Below are 20,594 nucleotides of genomic sequence, written 5' to 3' on the forward strand. Positions count from 1 at the left end.
ATTCTTTGCCCTAGCCTGTACATTCCAGTCTTTGGTTGCGACTTTGTACAGCATGGGTGTCAGCTGGCCCACTGTGCTCGTCCTGTGTCAGAGAGAAATCAGAGGACAGCTGGACCATATAATAATTTCAATTATTTTCTTGGATATTTTGGGTGTAGGCTACAATTATGATGCAAAGCAATAAAGCATTTGGCTGTTTCGTACTTCCGAAAAGCGGTTTATAGGCTACTGTATGCAGAAGCTGTGCTCAAATCAGTGAGTGGGCTTTGATCATCAGTCCTGCAGTAGGTGGGTATTTTCAAAGGTATCAAGGAGAAACAGGCATTCTTTGATCCTTGCTGGATTCTCTTTCGCATGGAGAAACGATTGCTGAGGAATTATTATAAGTACAGTATGTTATCAGATTAGTGATAAAAGCCTCCCAAAACACAAGCCTGAACACTCAACACTGGTAGTAGATCAGAGGTACAATGATAATTAAATTAGGTAGTGAGAAGTTGTAACTAATTGTTGGCCATGTACTAGTGTAACTGTAAGTTACAGGGCAAAGCTCAATGTGGAGTAACTTGGAAGGAATTGCAGGAGGGGAGTGTGTCTTAAGCCTGATTTATACTCCATGTGATGCATTGTTTGCTTGAATATTTGTTTTTGTCGGCAAGCGATCGATTGATTGATTGATTGAATACTTTATTAACATCCGTCTGTAGCCTGTCTTTGACGGGTATCCGGACGTAAAAAACAATCCATTATCAGTACATGCAGTACAAGTACAGTGTCAAAGGTTATACTAAAAGGATAAGACAAAATTGTGGTCCATACCATGCTATGGCAACAGAGGTGGACTAAGTACATTCTCATGAAGGTGAGATACCCTCACTAAAAACGCCGGGACAACGCTCCACACGTCCCAAACTCTTCTCCCTTCTGGCCCCAAAACTGTGGAATATGCACTTCCCGTTGCAATCAGAACTGCAGCATCACTCCCAATCTTCCGCCGTAGTCTGAAAACCCACCTTTTCAGACTCCATCATGGCCCATAGCACTTACCCTACCCCCTTAGTTAGCACTTTTTAGACTTACTTTACTGTAGATATCATTTGAAACAGACTTATAGCATGTCATATAGACAGCACAATAATTGCATTGTATGTATTGTAGTCATAGCACTTCATAGTACATATATGCTATATATATAGCATAGTATAGTATATGTATAGTTTATATGTATAGTGTCATTATATAGATATGTTCTATTTACGTTCTTAGCTTACGCATGTTTCATGATAAATGCATTTTATATAGGCCTATGTGATGTATGCCATGCCTTTTTGTTCTTGCTTAATGTAAATCGCTCTGGATTAAGAGCGTCTGCTAAATGCCTAAATTGTAAATTGTAGAGACATGCAAGACACAACGGGTCAGATATGAATTTGGGTCCTCAAACTCCTCACACTGTCAAGTAGCATATGGTCTGTGCACTAACTGGCTGAACCACCAGCCACCCCTGACCTTTCTGTCTGAAAAGCCTCTGCTCTGTAGAGGGGTCACTGACCTATAGCACTGTGATGAATAAGAGAGAATGAGAAAGAGACAGCATTGCAGCATTGGATGACCGTGTCCTGCTGGTGTATTGTTAGACATTTTATGGGAGATGGTTTCTGGTCTTTGATCAAGGGCATGTGTGAGTGAGCTCACTGTGAGCATGTGGACAGTCTGCACTTCTGTGCATCTCTGCCGTTCACTCTTTCTTGGACTGGTTTCTCATATTCACAGATTTATTCTGTCCTTTGCATTTTCTCATCTCACAACATTTCTTTTAAAACTTTCAAACTACAAATATCTATGCAAATGCGATACTTGTGTTTTTCTGCGTGCATGTGCAAATGTGATGTTTTGTCTGCAGTAAGACCAGTGTTTCAGTGTATTCCTTTATCACGACACAACAATACTACAGTATTGCTCTCTCTATCTTTCTTTATCATTCATTTCTTTTTTTGCTCTCATGCCCGCTTCTGCACCCCATTTTGCCTCTCTGGCCTGTCCACCAGACACCATGCGACCATGGTTTCGTCCTCGGGTTGAGTACAGAGTGACGTAGAGGGTGCACTGTGACTGGCCAGTCGCTGTGATTGACAGCCTACACCTAAACCTAACCCTAACCGTAACCTCAGTAAAACTATACCTAAACCTAACCCTAACCTTAACCTCAGTAAAACTATACCTAAACCTAACCCTAACCCTAACCGGGAGGCATACTATCATCCGACGGAGCATTGCTCCGAAGGATCAATGCTCCGAGGTGCGCTGCGGGTCGGGAGAGGGTTGCGGTTAGGTTTAGGTGTCTGCCCCGGGGGAGGTTAGGGTTAGGGTGAGGGAGGAGGTAGGTTGTCGTTCGGACCAATGATCCGTCGGATGAAAGTACTGCACTCACCCTAACCTTAACCTCAGTAAAACTATACCTAAACCTAACCCTAACCCTAACCTTAACCTCAGTAAAAGTATACCTAAACCTAACCTCAGTAAACTAAACCTAAATCTAACCTCAGTCAAACTAACGCAGTGGCTGGGGGGAGTTTTCAAGAACCCGAATCCGAGGACGAAACCATGCTAGCGTCCACCATGCATATGGACAATAATGACTTGCACAGAGTTCTTACATAACTCATATGGACAATAATGACTTGCACAGAGTTCTTACATCACTCATATGGACAATAATGACTTGCACAGAGTTCTTACATCACTCCCATACTTTGGCCTCAGGAATAATTCTGCGACTCTCACTGCAATATGACAACCTCCCAGTCCCCAATGCCAAATTGTTCGGGTAGCTTCATCTGGACTAGATATAAGTACAACTGCATTCATTACTTAGGTCTGATTGGATAGCTGTAAGGATATGTAAAACTGGCATTGTGGGAATATCAGGGCCATGTGAAAGTACAGCCAAGTCAGTGTGAGACCTCTGAGCATTGGGAAATGAGCCACATCAATTTCCCTTCAATGGGCTCGACATGCAGGCCCATAATGCTTGGCAGAGAAGTCATTCCATTAGAAATGTGCATTAAAGGAAACCATCAAGTTTTATTGCATCATAATTGTGCACATTCTTATCATTTGTAAGAATTACATGAAAGTATTTCTTTAAATGATAAGTTTTATGACTCATGCATCATTTATTATTTGCAATACTTGCAATAATAAATGTATGCATATACAGTAAGTTATTAAAGTAATCTTAAAATCTGCTTGTAGGAGTCAGAGGCTGTGAGACAGAAGAAATCAAATAAAGTGCAGTACTTTCATAGCACCGCAGGGTACTACGGTAGTCTCTTAAAATCAAGTGGTTATGAGATCAATATACTGTAAGCTGCATTGTTCTTGATTAAATATATTCATTATAACTTGGCATAGCCAAACGGCCGGCTAATCAAAGCTCTTCAGGTTATGAAAGTCATTAAAGGATGGAGTAGACAATACTACTAATGCAGAAGTGCAGAGAGGTGGCGAACTGTATGGGTTATATGCAGACCACTGATGTACATTAGATAGCACACATGCTAATGTCTTCTAAGGCTTTTGTCACACTCCCTCATCAGCCAAGAGGAATGTAATGAATCATTTGTGTGTTGAGGTTTGTGAGACTTTGGTTTTTGTGGTATGGGAGAGTGATGACTGGGTTGAATGTCTAGTTCAGAGAATGAAGTGGCAGAATGTGTGGCAGTAATGTTTTGCGGCAACCGGACACTGCATGCGTTCATGATTTGAGGCATGTTGTTCAAAATGGGCCCACTGCTGCAAACTTTGGAAGCCAATCGAGAGACGGTGAGGTCAAAACACTGACCGACGTTGTAAAAAAATGGGTCCAGGAAAACTTGGCCTCCAGTAAGCGTGCATAGTTTCATGCCTGTAACCGAGGCTCTATATCAAAGAGCCTGACATCTGGTCTGGGAATTGCAGCCGAGAGACTTCCCGTGGTAATTACAGTCAGAACTAGAAAAAGTGCCCTTCCGGGCACAGGTCTCCACCAGGTTATCCACAGATCCGTGCAGTTAGAGGTAAAAACACTTTTCGGCCAGTTATAGCGCCACCTTGAGGCTGAGTTGAAATTGTTCATGTGGCATTTCGTCCTCGGCCTAGTGGGAATGTGGGTGCACAATTTCACGGAAATCACGCGATGTGTTCATGATTTGCAGCATTTTGTTTGAAACTGAGCACTCCTGTGAACTTTGGAAGCCAATCTTAACCAATCAGGATGGAGTGTGATAAATCTGAAAGACCCGTTTCGTTGAATGGCTCTAGAGAGACTGTGTACCAATTTGCGTGATGTTTGGACAAAATCTGTAGGTGTACTGTGCAAAAACTTGTTTTGCACAAAGCGGCCTCTTGGTGGCGCTATAACAGGCCGTTCTGGAAAGTTTGGGGCAGAGGTTCATCGTTGGCATCCAGGGAGTGTGTGTGGAAAATTTGGCATCGACCGGGTTAACGGTGAAGTTTTTGCACAAAGCGGCCTCTTGGTGGCGCTATAACAGGCCGTTCTGGAAAGTTTGGGGCAGAGGTTCATCGTTGGCATCCAGGGAGTGTGTGTGCAAAATTTGGCATCGACCGGGTTAACGGTGGCCGAGATTAGCTGGTCACGGACACACGGACGGACACACACACAAACGGACGGACGGAGTGCAAAACATACTCTCCCCACATGCCTTCGGCCTGGTGGAGACAATGATAGTCCCTTGAGAATAGGTGAAATAGTGGAAAGTAAGATAGTAAGTAGTAATCTCCCCAAATATCTTCTTAATCCGACTTGGTTATCCTATTTAGGCCTGATAAAGTCTTGGTGATGTCGCCTCTGACGTCACTGCTGTGATGTCAGAGGGACATCTCAGATAATTTCTATGTACACAAAACACACAAGACCTTCACGCCATCTGACACTGCTCACCCGTCCAACACTTCTGGTGGAAAATAACCAACAAAATATCCCCAACAGAACAGAATCATACTCATCACCATTACTATCGCTAAGTAAACGAGCCTCTTGAATTGGTAATAAAGGAAACAACTAAACACCACACAGTGGTCTAACCTGCTTGCGGTTTGTTTGGAGTCTGAATTCTCACCCCATAAACTCCCCACCAATGCTTATGTTTAGTCCAATGCTTTGTTTGTCTGGTTCCCTTTTGTTCATTTGTGTTGTTATTATTTCTTAGTTTTGTGCTCACTATGTACCAATTTCCCCCCTTGTTAGTTCCTATTAGGTCTTCTTCAGCAGCCAAAAAGCCTTATATTTATACTTGCGTGTCAACGTGCACCGAAAATGTGAGATGTGACCTTTTAGATCGTCTATACAGTATAAAATACTTTATGCAGTGGTTCCCAAAATGTTTAGCCTGTGACCCAAAAGAGAAGTTTGTCTCCCCAGAACGGGAACCACACACGGGCCCCAACCCAGTGTTTGGGAACGATTGCTATTTATATTTGGAATAAATCAACCTTAAGATTCTCACGGCATCAGCTCTGTACAGCTTCTGCGGGGTCCCCCACCCTGTGTTACACGATGTGAAGTGCGTTGAGGTTTCCCCTGTCAACCCGTGTACTTGTATCTCTGCCGGCATTATCATTAATTCAGGGACTGCTCAAGTACACGCCTTGTCTCCTCCCCCCTCCTCTTTCTCCCAGGCCCCTTGCCTTGGCCTCTTTGTTATAGGAATGAAAAGGACAGGATGATTACACTGTAGGATTCTCTCCTACTTGGTAATTGTAGTTGTGCTGTCACATTAGAAGATTTAATTGTCTCACACTGCAAGAGATCAATCAGAGCAATGGTGAGTTTTGCTTCATTACACTGTACCGTACACCGCTCACCCCGCCCTAACAGGTATGTAAAATGCGTCACCTATTACATTTTACATGTCAAAGTCTACATTTTGTTTCTACATAAATAGAGACGCGTTTATGCATTGTACCTATACGCTGTTATTCCATTATTCGTGGAATACCTTAATTGCAGTTCGATTATGTGAAAACTGGCTGGCTTCCACTTAGAGCTTTGTTCTCTGCTGCTTGACAAACAGAGGGGGTCAAGCAGGCGCTGTCCCAGGTGCTGAAATGAGACGACAGATCTCGTTAAAGATACACAGACATTCAGATTAAACTGACGATAGTGTCCTGCCTGAGTCGCATTCCAAGTTGTTACCTCCAGACGAGTCCAGAGGTAAACGGTGCATTCATCAATACGATGTGTGCAGCTTATACATCAGTTGTGGCCTCCCATGTAAGCCCTCTTGGTACAGTAGGTACTGTAGTAGTAGATTACGGGAACTCAGAATGCAGTCCTCCTGGAGGACGCTTGTGTTGAGGTCAGGGGGGCAGAGGTGTTCAGAGGATTCTTAGGTTTCTGACCTTTATGAGTCTGGGGGGACTAGGGTGTTGAATGCAGAGCTGGAATGTATAAACAACATTCTCAATTTCTCATGTAGGATTTCCTAATTTCCAGGTGGGAGAGGGCAGTGTGTCGTTTTGTGGCATCGTCTGTGGATATGTTTTCCCGTTAAGCAAATTGGTGCGGGTTAACAACTTGCTATTGATCAGCTCTTTGACATGCTTCTCATGCCCACTATATGGGGGTGAGAGCCATGGGGGACACCAGTCATTTAGAGACAAAAAAAAGACTGCAGCTTTTGGTACCTCTAAGTTGAATCTGTAGGCTACTTTATCCCAGTGCTGTTGTTTGGCTGAATGAACTGCACTTCTGAGGACATACTGTAGCATGTGGAATGTTTCTCCTCCTCAGTTCCAGACACAAAAATAACCTTTAGTTTTGATGGGGCCTAAATTAGTTTGATTTACAACAGCAAAAGCATTTATTTTAAATATATGTACTCCATCACTAGACACTCACCGTGTTCAGCCAGTAAATGTCACTGCTTACCATTGTCACCATCCATTAAGTGGTTTCTTGTGTCTTAGCTCAGGCTCACTGTTCTGTGAACCACTGTGAAGGACACGTCTGACTCATGGAGATTAGGGGGTTAAATTAATATACATTTATAAGAATATAAGTATGGTTATGAGAGAACAATCTGCATGCCGGGGCCTTCATTTCAGGCAGCCATGTGTGGTTGGACTTTAGAAGTCTCCATAATGGCCAGAAATACTACATACAATTCTTCCATGGTTGTTATTCAGCTACAGTAATGTATTTTTGTCAGCCAGGTGTTTCGCAAATTACGAACCAGACTGCTTCCATGAATTAGAAGTACATTATGATTCATTATGCTAGTTCTGTTCTCATTAGCTGTGTTTGTAGAGTAACGTAATGTACGTGTACGTAAATACAGAAAGGTGAGGGCTGTTCACCTATACAGTACCAAGGGTTTACAGGATTGCTGACATAAGTTATGTCCACACTCCTACATACAGTACGTTAATAACAATCATATTTCCCCCTTATTCAATGTCAAATGAATTGCATTTTTCCTTTGGCCCGAGTCCCCACAACAGAGGGTAAATATGAAATATGTCTGTGTTGAAGGGCAGTATTTCTCCTTGTTGTTATCCACCCCTGCTAGGACAAGCACTTTCAGTATGCACACCATGTCAAGTGCAGCCAATGCCAGCTTCCTGACAAGTAAATGAAAGGCCCCATCGTTCTTCTTGTTTCTTCCCAGGTGACACCCTCTGTCCCCATTCCGTCACCATCAAAAAGCTGAACAAGATGCCGAGAACCTCAAAAACGGTCCATTATGGGCTGCCAGGGGGAGCGCAGACACCATTAAGGAACGATATCGGTTACAAATAATGCATGTCTCCAGCCTCATTCTCATCCTGTCTGAGAGAGGAGGGACAGCGCTGAGATGTACAGATGCACCACAGAGACCTTGCAGGCGGTGCAGCGTCCTCGCTCTCGCAGACCAAGGGCATCTCCCCCCCACCAGAGACATAGTTTCTGCATATAGAGCATGTCATGTAATTCCACACTGAACACACGTACCGAACATACACTGTAGAGCGATTGAAATGAGTGAACTATATTGCTGCCCTAAGCACACGCCATTTGTGTCTTTACATCACAGCATATTGTGATGTTCTTTATTGCTCTGTTTTCGGTGATGGAGGATACATACTGTAATACTGCAGTTCATAAAGTGGTCTGATAAACGAGGGCTCTCATCAGTCTCAATAACCTCACCATCGGTGATATCAATGTCACTTTTCATGGCTGCTGAAATTAAAGACCGCAGGGATGGAGGAAGTCATTACTTAGAAAAGTCATTTAAACATCTCCTCCCATAGTGTATGAAACGGCACTGTCAAACGACCAACCTTTGCTTTCGGCTGCACAAGGTTAGTCAAGCACGTAGTACTTGTAACATCTCCTTTAGCGGTAAAGATGCAGTAATCAAGATGAGACAAATTCCACAATGTTTTTTTTGTTTTGTTTTTAAACATATGTTTATTGATTTTCTTTAAAGTACAAAGAAGTATTTTTCAAAACAATTTACATATATATATATTTTTTCCATTACTATTTAGTGTACAATTTAATGGATAAATACTGAGTATACATAATTTAGGACAAAGAGGAACTGGACCTGATGTAATCTGAGAGACATAATGGACCACAGACCTCCAGAATGTTTAAATCTCCTCACATTCCCATAAGCAGTGGAACAGTGTTCCACAATGGTTTTTGTGTGCTAAGGGAACCTTCGCAGTTCGGTAGGCTTAATCACATTTGTCTTACCATAAAGTTTGTGCTGGGGGTTAAACTCACTGTTACTTAATTATCTTCCTCGTGTTTTACCATGATGTAATTTTCTCTATAGATGATCCCGCTAGAAACAGTAGTGGTAGGAAATGATTTCACTGCAGCCAACCTGGTTTCAAACCCAGGGAAAACAAACTTCTACCACTCTTCCAAGCGGGAATTTCCGCATGATGGCAGAGTTTCTTTACTATACTACCACAAGCACAGACAAGACAATAGAAAGACAAAAACATTTTAAGATGTGTTGCAGAACTTTACTGTAAATCATTGGATGACTCCAAGCTTTTACTGTTGATTGTTTAATTGTGATAAAAAGGCAACAGTGACCAGATAAACAGTAGTATAAGTGCAACATTCTTAAAATGTAATCTCAAAACCCTGAAGGCTCACCCTTTCACAGTGAGATGCCATTAGGTTTTGAGGCATTTATGTCTTTTTAATGAGCGAGCTAAATTGCTTTCATACGCAGTGATTTTTGTGCAACTGAAAGCCTTACAGACTATGCATGTCAAGTAGACAGCTAAATGTTCCCTGGCACAGTGCAGGCCATGGGCTATAGCATTAGGAGGCTCACAAATGACCATGTGACTTCTGCTCTGCAAGAAAATAAAAATTACAACGTAATGGATGAAATGCAGATTTCTGACAGGAACAAGCTTTATACGCTACAAGTCACCTGCTCCTACATACAGGATATCATCACTTGTGGGTGGAAACTTTGTATGGTTACATTTCAGAATAGAAGATCTACAAGCTCCAGTCCCAACACATAGCTAGGTAAACTGAGACCACGCGTGGCTTATTACTTTTATAAAGGTTACTTGAAATGGCAACATAAAAATCATAGACACGTCCTAATTAAAACAGTTCTTAATAATTCACTACAAGAACAACTTCTACAAGAAAGTAGTTCTCGGGTACCAGGAAGAGCAACTTCAACCTGACAGAGATGAGTGTCTGTTTACTCAACCACAGCCGGTCTGTGTTAGACGTCAACTTTCCCCAAACAAACACATAGAGAACTGTTTCTAAAACATAACTCAATATCTAGATATTCAATAGAGCAGGGATTCCCAAACTGTTGTGTGTGCACCCCCTGTGGTGTTTGAGTGCATGCCTTCTATAGGGAGCGCCTAGGGGGCGCATAACAAGGCTAATGGTGCTTGCGCACACTTACAATTACAATTACAGCATGATGAACAACATATACTGCAATATATGGCAAGTGTATGCAGAATATATGCCATATATGTGGATATGAAATATTATAAGAGCAAAAAGTGTGAAGAAAATTCGAAATGGGCGTGGCCTATTATGTTATAGTTAGTAGCTATAGAGGGTCGCAGTCCCGCCCCCTTTCATGACGACGCCAGGCCCAGGAAATTATTCCCAATGCATTTGTCCCATAGACATTTCAAAAAGTATTTATTTAAAGATGGTTACGTCGCGGACAAAGCCAACTCAAGTCGTGACAACTCATGACAACAAACACAATATTGGACCAAACAAATAATTACAAAGAAGAAAAAAAACTAAAAAAATTGTTTGTTGTCATGAGTTGTCACGACTCGAGTTGGCTCTGTCCGCGGTGCAAACGTCTTTAAATAAATACTTTTTGAAATGTCTATGAGGAAAATGAACGGAGAATCATTTCCTGGGCCCTGGTATGGGGCGCGACTGCGACGCTCTATAGGGCAAAAGGTAACGTGGCCACCTGACATCTGTAATGACAACCACAGTCACAACCAGGAGATTATGTTCAGGTATACAGTACACATTAATTAAAGCATCAGTTGTTTAATATTTGCCATAAACATGGTATGGCTGAATGTCCTAAGATCAGCTCGCTCCTTTTGAGTACAGATACAGTATGTCCTCCTAATTAGTAGCTCCACCAAGTACCAACATTTAGTCAACATTTTAAACAATATGACCATTGTGTTTGTAACTGCTGGGAAAACTATCAACCAGAGAAACATATATTTGCTAGCTGGCAAATGTTGTTTATTCATTAGTAGATGTACTAGTGGTATAAACACTGACTGGACATTGACAAAGTTTTCACACATCTATTGCAGCAGCATTAGCATGTTGAAACCATCTAGGGCCTCTCCTAGAGATGCTAAGCAATAAATCATTGCAGATAATCATATTTCTTTCACCTAAAGAAACCCCCCTGTCCATATTGGTAAAGAAACTTGCTTTTTCTGATGAGCTGGTGTTTTACATCTAGTTTGAGACTGCAAAGAGATGTGACGGGTAATGGATATTGTTGTCAAGGCGAATGTGAAAATCTGTCATGCATGAGAGCCTTGAAATAAATGAAAGACAGAATAGCCAATATTATGTCAAACTTTTGACAGGTGGAACTAAATGTAAGTATGATACAGTTTACATTTCTTTATGTAAAGTTATGGAATCAGTCAGTAAGAGTAGACAGGCCAAAGTCTGTGACTATGTTATTATAGATGATTCTAAATATAAACAATCCAAACTCATTTTATACTTTAATACTTTTTACAAAATGTAAAGGCATTTTAACATCTATTTTCACTAATGAAGAGCATAAAAGTGAATGTACTTTGTGTAATTATGCCTTATGTTAATGTAAATAACATTAAATAAATAAGATCAGGCTGAAATTAATAATAATAAAAAGACTTCTGGTGGGTAAAATTAAGTATTTATTTCTCAGGAGATAATTGCTTTCTACTAGTTTTTCTTTGTGGGATTCAGGAAACAATGTTTTAACTACTGGCGGCTGCTAGTCCTTAAACAGAATATCTAGCATAAACACTGATAGCAATTATTTCCCTCGTTGTACCCTATAATTACATTCACATCATGATTTTGACATTCAACCTTAATGCCCTATACTGTTCCAGAAAGCAATGTGCCTTGTGCGTTTATAACAGAGAACACTTTATTAGGAGCGGGAACTTACTGTATTGCCTGTATAGGAGCAAGGGTGTAGTATTTATAGTGCTTCACCCCAGGCTACAGGGCTGCATTGATGCTGAAATTAAACCTTGGAATCCTGCCAGACAATCTTCAGGGAGAGTCTCCTGGCAGGACACAATGCACTATAGCACAGTTCTTGGCCTTTCGCTCCCAGAAGGATAGTATGTACTTTCTTGTGCCGTTCCACAGGTAGACTGCATTGTTGTTGTCTCACCTGCTGGGGAACAGAATTCCTCCCTCAGGACTCATCCCATGTGTTAACGAGATGGCGACGGGAAGGCCAAGACAGTTTGTCCTCTACAAACCTTCTTTGATGAGATTTTAAACCCCCTGCCAATGGCCACATTGCAACAACAGCCAAGTCAATTTCTATTCAGCCATATATTCTAGAATGTTTTAGTGTCTACACTTCTAATATATTGAGTTTGAATTGACCTCTGAGAGTGTAGTGCTCGGGGTGGTACAGTGGTGAGGTCCCTGCCCACACCACCACGGAGTGTAGTGGTTCGAATCCACCGCGGTGCATCCGGCTTTGTTGAGCATCTATTCGGACAAAATTGGCCTGTATTTGTCACTGAATGTACTCCTACAGCAACACCTGGAAGTGTTGGGTTGGAGGAGTTTTCTCCCAGTGTGGGCTCCTCACTGGCAGGTGAGCCAGTAGGGTACAATAACAGTGGTGAGTGGCGCCCTCTGGCCAAGTGGTCCAGGCACATGCCACATATAGGCTTTGGCCTGATGCGTTGCGTGTTCGAGTCCCGTTCATGACGACCTTTGCTGCATGTCTCTCCCCTTCTCTCTCTCCCTCTTCCCTGTCCATCTTCACTTGATAAAGGCAGAAAAGCCAAAAAGTTATTTATAATAACCATACGTACCTGTGCAGTTCTCTATATTGGCATATGTGTTTGGACTTTGTAATGTGGTACTGTTTGTTTGTGCGAGGTAGAAATGCTAAAGGAGTCTCTCAAAGAGCTGTAGAGTAGTTTTGCCCAGGGCAGCACCACCAGCACACCCATATATCCAGTGTTGAATGCTAGGTCCAGACATGATCTGCTACTTTGATGTAGAGTTCATGCCTGAGCTGTAGGCACGTTATCTCCAAGCGCCTGTATGTTTGAATGGTGTTAGTGGTGTTGGGGAGTGAACTTTTTATTATATATTCAGTACGGGGCATGAAGGTGAAGATTTGCTAAACCTGCCTTTGGTAAGGTTGTTGTGCACATGTATCTCATGAGACACACTCACTCACAGTGGAGGAGTTTATTCTCTGTACCAAGTACCAACTATATTCTTCATCACACTTTTGGAACTGCATCGCAACAAAGTTTACAAAGTAAATACATATGTTGTTTGTAGATCTACAGATAATAGTCTTGGTTTACATTTACACTGTAAATTACTGTAGATTCCACAGTAATTGTGTCATTATTAATTGCATTATAGGTAAATGAATGTAAGCTACAGTATCTCTCTCTAGGTCGTCCTCGGACGAGCCCTCTAGCGACGTGTCCAGTCATCTTGTGTCTTCCACACACTGGCCATGCCATTCAAAGCCCTACAGGCAACTGCTTTCCTCACTTTAGGTCTTGCTCTGTTGATTTGTAAAAATGTCTTAAACTTGTGCCAATTACGTAGGCAAGTCAGGAATCAGGGTAGGGCCTATCAGACTGATGTCACTGTTGTGAGTTTTTCCACATTTTGGCACAAGGATTATAGAGAGACCATATTGTTGTTTGTCATGAGAGCCTGGTTGCAGATCTCAAATCAATGACAGTTTGTCCAAATATCACCAAACATGCTGGATATTTTTTGATTGGTGCAACCACTCCCTTACGGAGCTACGTATGTGGGTGGGTGGGTGGGTGCCTGGATCTGAGCACGAAAACACCATGGTGGTTTTTCACCACATGTGTGCAACCTAACACACACACACAAACACGCACATATTAACTGTATATATGATGATTTTGGATGTGCCAGTACAGTACAGTACAGTACAGTACAGTAGAGGGACCCCCACACGGTAACTGTCATTTCTCAACCGTTTCGGACGTGGGTTGGCTCGCAGGAACCGGCCCGGCCCCATGGGCGCATTCCTGAGGGTCTGGATGTTCTGGGGACCCCACAGGGACTCCCCGGGGACCCCCAGAGACCCCCACATGGTAACTCTCTCATTTCTCTATACTGTTTCGGACGTGGGGCGGCTCGCCGGAACCGGGTCGTGGTCCTGTGGGTCTGGAACTTCCGGGTCCTGGGGACCCCCAAACGGAGTTGCACCACTCACTTCACACGAGTGTGATTTTATTAGTTTGTTCCGTATTATGTTTCTATTCACCAACTCTGATCATTATGAACATCTTCTAGGGTAGTCTCTTTGGAAACAAAGAATGAAGAGAAAGCTGCTCATATCTAGCAATCTAGCAGCAAAAGGCAAAGAATAGGGTAACACACAACATAGGCAGAGATGAACACGGTGAACAAGGCAGTTGAAGGGGAAGATTGACGAGTGAAATCACCAGTGTGATTTATCTGACAACCTTTAAGGAAAGGTTGTGTGTCCCCAGGGAGTGCTGCCATGCAGTAGAACATAGTGAAGAAAAGGTCAAGAGTCAAGTGAGGTGCAGGATTGCAGAAAGAGAATTTCCTCAGATGTAGCATTTCTTGTCTCCACTGCATTATTGCAAGGCTGTTCTGGGTTTGTGTATATTGTGATTGGCCAGAATGAGATGATGTATGATGATAAGAGCGCCCCTCACTTCACACGTGTGTGATTGTTTTGAGGAGCTCTAGCTCCTCCTATGTTCAGCTTTTGGTGTATGTGCAAACACAAACGTCTTACACAAACATTACATGCCATTGAAGACAATGAATGGACAAACACAAACATTGCAACACAAACATTGAAGACAAAAGAGATGACGCAACTTGTGGCCGAAATGAGATGATATATGATGATGTATGATGATAAGAGCGCCCCTTCACACAGGTGTGATTTTTATATTCTATCGTGGTCAAATCAGAGCGATGGTTATTGTTTCACTTCACACTGATGACTCGTTCACCTTCAAGCACATGCTACAATTTCAAAATTCTACACTTGATCTGTTTGACAAGAGATGTCAGCTTATCCACCGATTCCAGTCATTCCACATCCAAAGGCATGTGCTGAGGCAAAAAGTACTTATGTCCTTGACTCCTTTTTAGTAGCATGCAATCATGGAGGGGCAGCAGGCTGAAATCATGTCATTGAGGTTAATTACAGGCAATTAAACGCCAGTTGGCTCTTGCACTGACACTAGGTGAGGATGAGTAGTGGTTTACAGTCTAATGAGTCTATCAGAAGTGTCTGTCCGTGTGGTGTTATTGGAGGGGGCGGGTGGAGCCTGAAGGTGTGGGCTCAAGTCTACTGTAACTTCCTGTGGAGCGGTTCTATTTTTGTTCAAGTGGTTTTTGTCCTTCATACATACTTTTGGTATTTTTGCAACATTCTACACTACAGTATTAGAGCTGTGTGTTTTGTGAATAAAGTCTCGCTATCGAAACACTGCATTATGTGCACACGGTGCCACACAACATTATATTAAACAATGGAGCTTGTAAAGCTTGATTTGATAGCTGACAAATCACTGTAGCCCGGCGTAGATGAATCCTACGGTCCGTAGTATTAATCTTCACATCAGTTATATAGCTGTATTGCTATCTGCTTCGTCCTGTATATCACCTCTCTTCATTTTCCTGTTTTCTCCCCGTGATTTTTTCCATTAATCCCCATCCCTCATCCTCTTAAACAACCCTATTTAGCCTAAGTTACTCTGCTTGTTTCTGCTGCTTCAGAGCTGAGCATTCTGGGGATGAGTGAGATTCAATATATCTCACATCCATTATTGATCCTTCCTTATTACACGGCTTGGTTGAATGCTTGATTCTGATTGGTCAGTCACAACATTCAGCGGTGTGTTATTTCTTGATAACAGACCGCTCCGCTCAGAGCGCTGACTAATCAAAAGCTCGGAGCACCTGGCTGCGGCGCTGTGCTGCTTGGATTTTATGCTTTGCCCAAAATGACATAACCTGACTCCGCCAGCTGGTGGCAGCAGAGAGTTCCTCTTCCTGCTCCCATCTGGTCCCTCTTGGGCAGAGACTCCGAGCCATTTCTGACCGGAGAGATATGTGCCCGTATGCGGCCGCTAGAGGCGGAATCAATGCGATACTGATGACGTATTGCAGCTCTGCCACAGTGCAAATGTAAACACAACCTAACAAGACTACGACTCGAAATTATTATGGAGATATCATCATTTTTGTCCCGCTGCTTCCAGTTTGTCGTTTCTGCTTGAGAGAGCCCAGATCCAGGCAGGAGGAGGGAACTTGTGAAGCAGCTTGTGAAGTCAGGTTAAAAATGACAGCCAAGTAAACTAACACACAATGTCATTTAACTAAACAACATGCTTTCAAGAATGTTTTTGAAAACATTTGAAGCGAGAAATAGACGACGCAGTACCCAAAAATGTATTGCATTTGATCAACACTCACTTTCTTGTTTCCGAGACGACTTGTTGCGCTCTAGCTGCTGCGGCATTATTATTAAATATTTAACCAAAGTTGAACAAGGCCTCTAACTTAAACACTTAAACTCTTTCCTGAAGGATTTGTCTCTGTACAGTGTTAATGGCTGTCCACATGACAAATGTTAGCTGTAACTATAAATACAAGATATTTTTAAAACAATATCGTTGGGTCACTTTTAGAGCAATTTGATGGACCATAGAATACTGACAGCGAATCAAACAGGGCATCACATTCAGCACATCACTTATGTACATTATTATTATTCGTTATTATTCTAACGTTATTATTGTGTACAGTAGATGCTCACATTATTATCATTATCAATCTTAAATTTGCAGCTGCTATTTCATTCATTCATTCATTCAAAAAGATCTCAATTATGATCTTTTCCTTGGTGGTGGTGTTATTATTATGGGTATCCTTATGATTTACACTCAACACTCAACACCTCATAGTGTGAGCTTGTATAGTTTGGCTATGTTTTGGCATGTGACATCAGTTGTACGATGAAGTATAAATCAGGTTTCAGAAGGGAGAAGCTCAGCGAGACGTCTCCACAGACACTGATGTGTTGTGACACTGATGGTGCACACAGCTGACCTTTGGGCTGTTGAGTGCGGCTCAGACAACACTTGCTGCATGTGTTTGTGTCCCAGAGACAGTCTAATGAGGATGTGTCTGCCCACTCCAAGAGGAAGTGCCAGAATACAGCTGCTGCCAACAGCGCTGTAATCACAGCGCCTTGCCTGACTCATATTGCATTACATACTTGTCTGGGGAGGATTATTCCTATGGTGCTTTAAAGGGTTGAGATATTATCCCCTAAATTAACTTACTGTAAATCTTATATATTTTTTGGTCTTTTTGTGGTTTGATGAACCAGACAATAATATTGTTTTTGTTTTGTGCACTTGGCTGAAGGATTGGTTTTTAAAACATACAGTGTGCTGTACAGTTTAAAATCTGGGAGTGCAAATTTAACTAGAGTCTATAAATAGACTCTGCAGTGGCAGGGAGGAAATGCTGTTTTTGGTAGTAGACAATTTTTAATGAAAATATGACGTGGCTCCACCAAAGTACAGTATGACTGAAATTACAGTAGATAATTTGATCTATCTTTACTAGATTAATTGTATTATTCCATTATCTGTCTGTCTGTCTGTCTGGAGTATAGAGTATAAATCAGGCATTACAGCCTTGAGACTGTGTGATTGTTCATGTGCACACTGCATAGACATTTGCCCTGTGCAACCTATGTCCATTCCTTTGTGTGAATTCATGTGGATTACCCAGTAAAAACTCTGTATCAATTTAACTCTGAGGGTGCACAAAATGTCAAACGAACACTCAGGATTTGACAGTGTATCTTATGTTTGTTGTTAAGGAACTGAAGCATGGAGCAGCTTTGGAATCAGTGTGAAACCTCAGTGGCACGCTCCACTTTATCCGGCCCGGTCTGCTCTCGGGGGTCACATCAGATTGCCGCTCCCATTAAATATTCTCCTGGCACTCTTGAGGAAGACGTCACCTTAGGGGAGGCCTGCTTGGCCAACACCTGTCCCATATCTGCTCTCCATTTGAGCTTGTTTTGACATACCTGTGGTTCAGGGGAGTGATAGATCTCCTTGGAGGTCCTCAGCCTTGCGATGAAGGGCGGACGGATGTGACATGCTGGGTTAATGGACAGGCAGGTCTCAAGTGTGCTCAAAAGAAAATCGATCTCCAGGACAGCTTTGAACGGATACTGTTGAGTTAACCTGTTCTCATATAGTGCTATTTATTATGATGTTTTGAGTTTTGAGTTCATCTGCTTTGAAAGTCTTCTATATTCACACATTGTTAAACAATAATGCTGTATTTCAGGGCACATTCTGTTATCCTCCTTCAACCAATGAGGCGCAGTACTGTCCTCTACTTTGAATGTCCTTATGTTGGCACTACAGAATGCTGATGAATCTAAGTAAAGCTTCCTCGTTTGTCTTCCATGTTCAGTGGCTGTCCTTAGTCTTACAAGGATTGAGGATATAGTCACTCTCTGGAGGAGAGTCAGTGGTGCATATGAAAAAGAATCACTCATTTAACAGCAACTCACCACCAAAATGCCAATGGAATAAATGTTATGCTCTTAGAGGCTTTATAGGATTGGCTGACAAATGATGAGTATAATTTGTGCCTCTTCCTCTGAGCTTCACTTAGCGTAGGTGGGTCCGTTTTATTGACGGTAATCATGCCCAGTTGTCATCAGAATTTCCTGATAAGGAAATACAGGCAGGTACTGGACTAGGAACAAAAAACTCATCTTGCACTCCCTGCATGGTGCAGAAATACAATGTACTCTGTAAAAAGCTCTCTCTGATAATCTCATTACTGAAACTTTCTGTTTGCCAATTAGCATTCAACCTTGAAGTGTGAAGCCTAGTCAGAAAAGTCACCATCTGTCAGTACAATGCAGGGCAACCCTCTGTGATGTTGATGTGCTCACAGCTCTCTGACTGTGTTTGTTTTGGCTGCAGGAACTTCTACTACATCACCATGCTGCGCGACCCAGTCTCCCGCTACCTGAGTGAGTGGAAGCATGTGCAGCGCGGAGCCACCTGGAAGACCTCCCTCCACATGTGTGATGGACGCTCGCCCACCCAGGATGAGCTGCCCACCTGCTACAGTGGTGATGACTGGTCGGGTGTCACCCTGACGGAGTTCATGAATTGCCCGTCCAACCTGGCCAACAACCGGCAGGTCCGCATGTTAGCCGATCTCAGTCTGGTCGGCTGCTACAACCTGTCCTCTATGAACGAGAGCGAGCGGAACCACATCCTGCTGAGCAGCGCCATGAGCAACCTGAAGACCATGGCCTTCTACGGCCTGACCGAGTTCCAGCGCAAGACGCAGTATCTGTTTGAGCGGACGTTCAGCCTTCGCTTCATCGCCGCGTTCACACAGATCAACAGCACGCGCGCCGCCAACGTGGACCTCAGCGAGCCCGTTCGCAAGCGCATCGAAGAGCTCAACTTCCTGGACGTGCAGCTGTACGAGTACGCCAAGGACCTGTTCCTGCAGCGCTTTCAGTTCACCCGCCAGCGGGAGCATCAGGAGGTGCGCTTGAAGAGGCGCGAAGAGCGGCGCTGGCTCCGGGAGCAACGAGAGCAGGGCAGGTCCTGGCTCCCCAAGCGCAGAGGGGACGGGAACAGAGGTGGGAATGACGGAGGCGATAGAAAAGTTAATCACGGTGAATTAATTACCACTACTGAGGACTACACAAGCCAAGTGGCCCGTTGGTGAGGCTGTGGTTCCACATAGAGAGAGTGAGAGTGAATAGAGATTCTACAGAGAACAGTTTCAATACGTACTGTGAGCCTCTCTCTCTCTCTCTCTCTTTCTCTCCATCTCTCTCTCTCATCTCTCTCTATCTTTTTTTGTCTCACTATTTATCTATCTACTGTATCTATCTGTTTCTCAGCTTCAACGTGATCCAAGCGCTCTGCTAGTTTCTTTATTGTTATGAAAACTGCCAAGTCTGTGAGTCTCACAGCAGCTCTGCCTTGGAGTGCCCTTTGGTGTCTTAAATCTTTAAATGGATGGTTTTATTGATTATTTTGTAATGGTTGTTGATTTTGGTTGATTTTGGTTCTTATGTTTTGCTCCTTTATTTATAGGCTTATGCCTTGGTTATTCATTAACATGCAGATTGTTATAACTATTTAAAGACAGTAAAGCTGAAAGGCAAAACAATCAATAGAAACCGCTCGCTGCTGTGTTTTCATTTTAAATTGGACATTCACTGTGAAGGGGCGAATGTCAAATTTGTTTTTCTCGTAACTGGCAGAATAATTGTTCCACTTGAATTCTGTATAGAATAATTTACCGTTGCATGTCACACGTCCATGTTATAGTTATAGAACTGGGGAATGGAGAGTGACTTCCATAAAGAAATGATGAAAGCCAAAGTAAACACATTTACAAATTATATAAAAGTATATCTCCAATGTTGATATAACAGTGCTATACACCCTTTTTTAGTGCAATATTCTGCTGATTGTACCTATCCCAGAGATAACTTATTCTTCATGCTTTTTCTTTTAAAGGTATTTTGGGGGCTTTTCTGCCTTTATTTCTTTGGATAGCACAGGAAGCAGGGAGAGAGAGAGAGACACAGGGAGTGACACGCAGCAAAGACCGTCAGGCTCGGGAATTGAACCTGTGACTCGCTGTCAGGGATATGGTTAGGCTGCATTTGAGCTTAAATGTGGCTGAATCACTAGGCCATCGGCACACCATTCTACACGCATTTTATTTT

General features: G+C 42.7%; 1 protein-coding gene across 1 annotated transcript in view; it reads left to right on the plus strand.

The window, feature by feature from the left end:
• hs6st3b (heparan sulfate 6-O-sulfotransferase 3b) overlaps nucleotides 1-19,579 on the plus strand; it is a gene marked incomplete at both ends in the record, with an annotated part of 69,564 nt that extends 49,985 nt beyond the window's left edge. The window contains one exon of the mRNA XM_083776032.1: nucleotides 18,814-19,579. Within this exon, the coding sequence (XP_083632158.1) occupies nucleotides 18,814-19,579 (766 nt within the window). The remainder of the gene's footprint in view (nucleotides 1-18,813) is intronic.
• Nucleotides 19,580-20,594: the final 1,015 nt, after the last annotated feature.

This window comes from Protomyctophum parallelum (genome assembly GCF_964188405.1).
Source record: "Protomyctophum parallelum genome assembly, chromosome: 11".
Taxonomy (NCBI): Eukaryota; Metazoa; Chordata; class Actinopteri; order Myctophiformes; family Myctophidae; genus Protomyctophum; species Protomyctophum parallelum.